The 8,205-nt window shown below is 47.4% G+C and overlaps 1 protein-coding gene and 1 long non-coding RNA gene across 3 annotated transcripts in view; one reads left to right on the top strand and one right to left on the bottom strand.

Moving 5' to 3' along the window:
• The window catches only part of LOC116840531, an 8,363-nt gene extending 3,505 nt beyond the window's left edge, over nucleotides 1-4,858 (bottom strand). For both annotated transcript variants that reach the window (XR_004377373.1, XR_004377374.1), the window contains exon 1: nucleotides 4,224-4,858. This is a non-coding gene — a long non-coding RNA (uncharacterized LOC116840531). The remainder of the gene's footprint in view (nucleotides 1-4,223) is intronic.
• A 588-nt stretch (nucleotides 4,859-5,446) lies between these two features.
• Nucleotides 5,447-8,205, top strand: part of LOC116840530 (fork head domain-containing protein crocodile) — a 5,326-nt gene continuing 2,567 nt past the window's right edge. The window contains exon 1 of the mRNA XM_032807353.1: nucleotides 5,447-7,740. Within this exon, the coding sequence (XP_032663244.1) occupies nucleotides 6,365-7,740 (1,376 nt within the window). The 5' untranslated portion in view covers nucleotides 5,447-6,364. The remainder of the gene's footprint in view (nucleotides 7,741-8,205) is intronic.

Genomic DNA, 8,205 nt, shown 5'->3' with positions numbered 1-8,205 from the left:
TTATTGTGGAAAGGCAAAACAATTTATTGAAATTCAGTTTTTTAAACATCATTATCTCTTATAGTATATAAAAAAATTTTTTTTAAGTCATTTAAAAACAAGATGGCAGCACAACATCTATCGGAATGAAACATCTTTTTTTTTATGACCTCCCTGGCCGTAAACCTATAGGTCGCAATTGTGCATCTAGAATAAAAAAGAAAAAAGATTTTGAAATTATATCAAAAAATCTAGTGAACGCCCGTAGAACTTTTCAAAATATTGATTTTGTTAAAAATGGCGTCAGTTTAAAAAAAGAAACACGTTTTTACGGAAAAAATCGGCCGAAAATCGGCTATAAAGTCAGTAAATTTTAAAGAGAGAGAGAAAGAGAGAGAGAGACAGAGAGAGAGAGAGAGAGAGAGAGAGAGAGAGAGAGAGAGAGAGAGAATGAGATTGACGCCGATGAAGCCCCGCCTAGTGATTAAGGGTTGCGAGGACGTCTTTTGAAAATTCCGCCTTTTGAAAAGACGGAAACCCCGTATTCTCGCTGCACCTTCCTCAGCTCGGAAGGGATACTCCTAACACCCACGGCGGCGCCATTTTCAACGTCGAGCGCGAGTATTGGTTTACGCTCGGGGTTCGTGAGTTCGAAGGTCTCGGGAATTAAATTTCACCGCACTGTGTAAACATCGGCGCCGTAACCGAGAGACGAGAAACATACGGAATTCCCGAACGTGCGCGAGTGTTCTCCCCCGAGTTAATCGGATCGCAAGAGCGATGCGCCTCTTCTTCGGCTGGAACCTTCGCGCGAGACAACTCGCCGACTCATTGCTTCGTTTAAAAATTCAATCGGGACGAAAAATTCGCAAAAGACGCTTCAGTTTCCGCGGGAGAACGCGGAAAGTGTCGGAGCGACGATGCACGATTCCAGTGAATGCAGCGCGCGCGCGAGATAATAAACGCCGACCAATTCGAGAGCAGACGCCAATTATTCACGTAAAATACCGATAACGTTACCCGACGCTATTTATAACACCTCGTGTGCGTCATCGCACACTTTCTTTTGCGAAAGTGACGGCGGGTGGCGACGACGGCTCGCGGAATACGTCGAGACCGGCCGATACGACGACACCGCGTGACGCGAAATAAGAGGTTTATTGTTTCTGGATGGGAAAGAAGAACTCTTGGAGGGGCACGCGGATGTTCATATCGTCGAGAATCCGGTCGCGTGAGATAGGTCAAGAGGCGACGTTTATTTTCAAAAGTTTCAATATTTTCTAAACACATTTACAGTGCACTTTGGGAAAATATTTGCAGCGCCCGCCGCTGTCGTCGTCGTCGTCGTCGTCGTCGTCGTCGTCGTCGGTACGAGACAAAATATCAAATGTTATCGTCTAAAAATCACGCGCTTTAAATTATACAAAAATCGTGTGCGCGCAATGTTACATTGAAACGATGAAATCTTCATGGACGTTTTTTTGATTACATACAAAGAAAAAAAGAAGATTTCACTGTCGCGGCTAATCATGATTGGCTGAGAATATATTTGTTGCTAAAACTAATATGTCTACTGGCAGCTATACGTTTACAGCCGTATGTTACAACGAGATTTAACTGATACATAAAGGCTGTCGAATTTCTTTTCCGTGGTGTAAAACGTGCATCCGTACCTTGTAATACGGTCGTTTAAATCGTAGCGAATATGCTAAAATCATTAATTATATCGATAATTAATTTCAGTTTCGCCCGTTTTATCGATTTTGCCCTTGGGGCAACAACAAATATGCAAATCGCTCTTGTACGCCGTAGTCGAATCGACGCTGATCCCGATTACGAACAAATTTCGTTTCGCGAGACGATCTTATCAAGTGTAACATCCATCACGTAAATCTGGCTTTGGTAAATATCATCAGCGCTTTGGACGTATCATGTCGCGCTTCTCTCTTTATTCTTTACGACGATCCGGACAAACGCTCGCGTCTCGGATGTTTACCAATTTTCCCCATCGATTTTTGCTATTGTATCTATGTATTGTATCGTATCAATAAGCCGTAAACTTATTCGTGTGAAATATTTCGTATACAGTACAACAAAAGTGAGGAGAGTACAATTTTGGATTCTGCGGAAAATATAAGCTCCCATGTAGGGTTTTACAATCGGCCCAGTACTGGGCCAATACTGGTTGGAGTTCCGGTACTGGCGCAGCAATGGAAAAACTATTGGCGCAGTACTGCCGGTGTCAATACCGGATGATAACTATTGGCCCAGGAACTGGAAAATGGTTGTTAGCCAGCCAGCACTTCCTCAGCATTGGCAGTACAATTGGTTCAGTACACTTAGACAGTACTGGTCGTTAGATTTGTAATACCGTCACAGTACTGCCCTTACAAAAATATCATACTAAGAAATATTGAAAAATTATTAATGATTAAGTACTACCAATTCAGTAATTTAGTAATTTTTAGTAATTTTTTGGCCAGTATTTAATTTCTGGTAAATACTGATAATAAAATTACTGTTAAATATTGATAGTAATAAAATATTGAAAATTATTTTGCATAGGTAAAAAATCATAATATTATACAAAAATACATTTATAATTTTTAATTTTCTCATAAATCGCTAGGGACCAAAGATTGTTAACAATACGTTCCAAACTTTCGCGAATCCTCCCTCGATAATTTTGATTTCAAGCGGTAATACCGGTCATCTATCCATGTCCTGACTCAAAGCGTTAAAAAGTGTTGCTTAAACCTAACGATCGAGCGGCCCGCGGCGGTGATTCCAATGACTCCAACGATGTTCTTACGACTTATGCTTATATAATGTATTCTTATAGTGTTCACAATATAACATACCTAGCAAACACCAAATAACAGTTATATAACTTTTATTTAGTGTTTGTTAGATAATTTATTAATAGATATTAAAGCAATGCAACAACATTCGATATGCAATGGATATTGATGTATTGGATATAATGTTGTGGATATGATTGACGTAATGTATATAATGTTGTGAAGCAGTGATAATTATTTTTAGATTTTTAGCAGAATGTTTTATTGATTAATCTAAAAAAAAAGATCCAAGAAAATCCAATCAAACAAATCGAATTACTAAATTTTGAAAGAAACTTGTAAAGAATACTATTTAAAACAATAGTGTTGTTTCATCAAACGACATGGTTTCCTTGGAAATAAAAGTTTTTTATTTTCATAATTTTAAAAAATGATATTTCGTTTAAGAATATAATATTTTACTGAAATAAACCAAAATTGAACAAGAATATAAAATTTAAAGAAACTTTTTTCTCCGAAAAAATGGTATGTAAGAAGTATAAAACATATGTGATAAAACGAATTCTAGCGAAAAAAATAATTAATGACTGCCACTAACAAGTACTATTCTAAGTACTATTCTATTTGCCAGTAATGGCTAAATACTGGCTGACAGAAGTCCGGCCGACGGTTAGTCGCCAAGCGTCGGCCAAGCGTTGGCCTTCGGCAGCCAGTCATTTGCTAGCATTGGACGACGAGTACTGGCTGACAGAATTCTGGCCGATAGTTGGGTGCCATAACTTCGGCCAAGCGTTAGCTTCGTCGTTACTACTGACTAGTCCCTACATGGGTTATCATGTAGTAAAAACTGATTCCCTCTCCCTGATTTCATCTCTTTGACACTGTGTTAATTTAAATTCTCCAGATATAAGAAGCCCTGGCGGGTATTTATAAGTTAATATGATACAAAATCGGTCTGATCGCGGAGGGATTATATATTGCATCGGTAGCACGTTTCGGGGGGGGGGACCTAGAGAGTACCCAGAGAGTACGCGGGCAAAAGACAATTAAACTTTCGCCGTAACTTGCAAAGCGCTTCGCGCATCTTGGTTTTGCGATAGTTTAGCCCGGAGCGTCGAGGTACAGAGAAGGATGGGGGAAGAGATCGTGGATCTGGGGCTGAAATGCCTAGAGCGTTCGCGCTTGTCGTTCCATTTAAATGAAAATTAACCGCCTGATCCTAGACAAGGGGGTAGGATAGGATAGGAGCGACGATCAATTTGACACCGCACGTGGTTAGAGAAAATACGCTACCAGCGATCGCGCGAGTCTAGGTACGTTTACGCAAATTGTAATGAGGGATAGCGGCCGCGAGAACATGAGATGTGCCGTTTTCAGACGTGAACATGAAGAAAGAGAGAGAGAGAGAGAGAGAGAGAGAGAGAGAGAGTTGTTCGGTCATACCTCTTTCGCGATGATTTGCCAAATTCGCGGCCAACTCGATCTTGATGTCGGGGCTCCGCGTCGGGATCGATTTAATTGACGAAAAGTGGAGTATCCGGACGATCCGAGGTATTTGTAGAACCTGGATAGAGGAGCGCGACTCTCCGACAGAGGTGGAAAGTTGACGGCCGCCAGGGGTGGGTGGTGACGCGTTCCGTCGAGTGTTTTCGCAAGGCGGGAGTCGAACCCTTGAAAAAACAGACGCTAAATTGAAAGTGTCGTCTGTAAGAACGCGAGGCGGGCTCTTTTCCGTCCTATCCACGTGACGACGTTATCGTACGACGACTCTCGCGAATATTCGAGTCGCGAAAGTTGGCGAACCGTACGACGGAATTAGTTATTCGACGAAGTAGATAAGAGGCACGAGAGAGCGGCAGCGGCGACCGCGAGCTCGCCGTAAAGCTTCGTAAAACATAAAGTAAGCAACGCGCAAATGCACGGGCTAGAGAACAGAGGAAAATGCGAGAGACAGAGGTAGACGAGCGAATTTTTTAGGCACTATTTTGCAACGCGTAACAATGACATGTGGAAGATGCTTCACAATCAACGAGTTTCACAGATAACGTCAATCTCTCTCTCTCTCTCTCTCTCTCTCTCTCTCTCTCTCTCTCTCTCTCTCTCTCTCTCTCTCTCTCTCTCTCTCTCTCTCTCTCTCTCTCTCTCTCTCTCTCTCTCTCTCTCTCTCTCTCTCTCTCTCTCTCTCTCTCTCTCTCTCTCTCTCTCGCTCTCTCTTTCTCCAAATAAAATCTAAGATGTCTCGTCAAAGGATCAAAGGATTCCGTCCGTCTCTCGCACGAGAGAGAATCCCCAATCCCTCCTCGCCGAGAAGTCGGCGAAATTGTGACATCTCGACCATCGCACGACCGTCCACGAGATGATTCTCGTGACGTCACTGTCACCCTAAACATCGACACTTCCGACCTCGGTTGGAGGCACCACGCGCATTGCAACTATCACTGCGCTCTCTCGACTTCCTTAATCCTCGAGCTCGTTGTCCGCTGGTGTCGCGAAAAGTATCCGACGGCCGATGGCTGCGGAAAAATTCCGCGTCGCCGCGTGCTCGTAATCTCGATTCTCCCGCTTCGAGTCGACCCTGCGCGACGAGTGCCGAGGGCGTGAAAGGCCCGGGAGAGCACGGCGCGATCATTGGCGGGCTCGTATCCGGGGCGGACGGTCGCCACCGCGTTCTCCACGTCGTAAGGATAGATTGTGTTCCATGGGTGGAACCGCGGCAAGAGCCGCGACCAATAGTGCGACGCTACGCACGAGAACCTCGTGATTTTTCGAAAGCGCGCCCGGCGCAGCCGTTCCTCGGCCGCGCCGAGCACTCGGTCGCGCGCGCGACGCCGAGCTCCCAGTGTGTTTTTACTCGGGGTTGAGTAAACTCCGGCCTGTTGTGTATCATAATACGCGTGCACGCGGGTTTACGGGGTTAGCGTGCGTCGCGCGACCGACTCGCACCGATCACTGAATGCACCTTCTTCTTCGCCTCCTGCGCCTTGGCCGCATCCGTGCCTCGCATCCGCGTCTTCCGCGTCTGCGTTAGTCCGCGAAGACTATCCTAACCGAAGTATCCCTGGGATACGGTCAACAAAATACGTCGGAGCGGCAGGTACGCGCGCGCGCGCTCGCTCGCTCGCTCGCTCGCGAGGTGCGCCGATGAGAGAGAGACGACGCGGTGTTTTTCGGAGGACCAACCGGGTGTGATCGCAGAGAGGATCTCGATCGATTCGAATATCCTGGATCCCGTGAACTCTCGTGGCGATGCAGTGACGAGTGCGCGTGCTCCGAGTGTTGCGAGTGTAACGTGTGACTCTTACCTTGGTTGATTCGCTCGAATTCATCGAAAAGTCCGATTGACTGAAAGTAAGCAGGCCTGTTTTGAGTGTCGGAAAAATTCAGCACCATCCTTTATCAATCGCATGAAAAAGGAAAACAAGGTCCAAAGTGTGCGTTCCCCGAAATATCGTTCGAGACTACTGCATTCCCTGCCAGAAGTCGCCCTTCCAATGTGTCGTTGATTCGTTCCTTCGACTCTGCTCCACGTGAAGGTATACCCCGCCTCCCCCGCTCGAGTGGTCACCACGATCGAAGAGACAAAGATGCATACGCTCTTCGGCGAGCAGAACGCCTATTATCGGCACCCGACGGCGGTGCCGGTAGGCATGGGTACGCCGTCGTACCCCGCCGTGGGTGCCGCGCCCGGCTACTACGATCAGTACCGCTACGGTGGCTACGCGACGGCTGCGGGTTACCCAGTGTCGGGTATCGGACAACAGCACATCCATCATGCCGGCAAGGACATGGTGAAGCCACCGTATTCTTACATCGCGCTGATCGCCATGGCGATTCAGAACGCACCCGACAAGAAAATCACGCTCAACGGCATCTATCAGTTCATTATGGAGCGCTTTCCGTATTATCGCGAGAACAAGCAAGGCTGGCAGAATTCCATCCGACACAATCTTAGCCTGAATGAGTGCTTCGTCAAGGTGCCGCGCGACGACAAGAAACCCGGCAAGGGTAGCTACTGGTCCCTCGACCCTGACAGCTACAACATGTTCGACAACGGCTCGTATCTGAGACGACGACGGCGCTTCAAGAAGAAGGACGCGTTGAAAGAGAAGGAGGAGGCGCTGAAGCGACAAGGTCTCGTGGGTGAGAAACGCGGGCAAGAGCAGGAACACGGTAAGACCGGCGGCGGCGGCGGCGGCGGCGGCCAAGTGACGCTGCCGCCGCCGCCGTCGGACACTCCGACGGCGAAGAAGCAGCTCGAGACGACTCTGTGCAAGCCGAAACGAGAGCCGGTCAACGATCACACCGGCGGCAATCACTGTATGGCGGTGCAAGCCAAATACGGCTTGCACAGTCCGATACAACCCGAGAGCAAGGGTGCGAGCGCAACCACGGCCGTCGCGGCGCCAGGTCAGAGCGTCATTCAAACGGTCTTGGGTCATCAGGCGCATCAGGTGCATCAAGAGCCTATACAGGATGTATCGATGGGCCTGGACCCGGCCAGCTTCAGTGTCGACGCCCTCATGACCACGCGGGAGAATACCGGCGGCCTGATGACTCGCGACAATCAGCATCATTCTCACGCGCACCCGCACAGTCTTCAACATCCGCACGCTCACTCCATCATGAGCGGCAGCAGCAGGGAATCGATGACCAGCTCCGGTAGCAGGGACCTGTCATCCGTGTGCACCACCACGACCACGACGACAGCCGCAGTCGCTGCGATGATGGCCACCACGGGCTATGGCCACTCCAGCACCGTTTCCAGGGGCAACGCTTCGCCACCCGGCACTATGTATACGCCGTATTGCGCCCCGACGGCCGGATATATCATGGACCATGCCGAGTATAACTCGAGGAACCACAACAACGCGGTCGGCCACTCGCAGTGGTACCAAGACGCCGCTAGCCCCGACACAGCCATCTACCAGGACACTCAGTCGCCGAGCTGCCAACTCTATAGGTGAGAAGAATGAACAGATTTTGTGTCGCAATCACAGACAACTCGCCATCGTCGAGTAGCTACCTACTACTAATAATCACGATTCATACGATGAGTATCTTTCAAGCATATCACGAGCAAGCGGCGATCTCTTTTCTCCGGAATAAATCTAGCTTATAATTAGTGGAAGCAACGGTCGATTCGTAAATCTGACTTTCTTCTGCAAACTTCTTATCGCAAAAAGTCATGGCGTACAGACGATGGTTTGCACGCACGGTAAATGGTACCTCTCTCTGCATGGAAGGAATTACTTTTTGGCATATTCGATTTTATCGTATTATGAAGAGAAACACTTTATTCGTAGACACGTACAGAAATCCAAAGGAATCAAAGTTATACAAATTCTGTTTGTTGTACATGGATTCGAACTCTCTCTCTCTCTCTCTCTCTCTCTCTCTCTCTCTCTCTCTCTCTCTCTCTCTCTCT

This window comes from Odontomachus brunneus, unplaced genomic scaffold (assembly GCF_010583005.1).
Source record: "Odontomachus brunneus isolate Ranch 3 - 2012 unplaced genomic scaffold, Obru_v1 Obru_scaffold_010, whole genome shotgun sequence".
In the NCBI taxonomy this organism is placed as follows: Eukaryota; Metazoa; Arthropoda; class Insecta; order Hymenoptera; family Formicidae; genus Odontomachus; species Odontomachus brunneus.
This window is presented reverse-complemented; position numbering and strand designations above follow the sequence as displayed.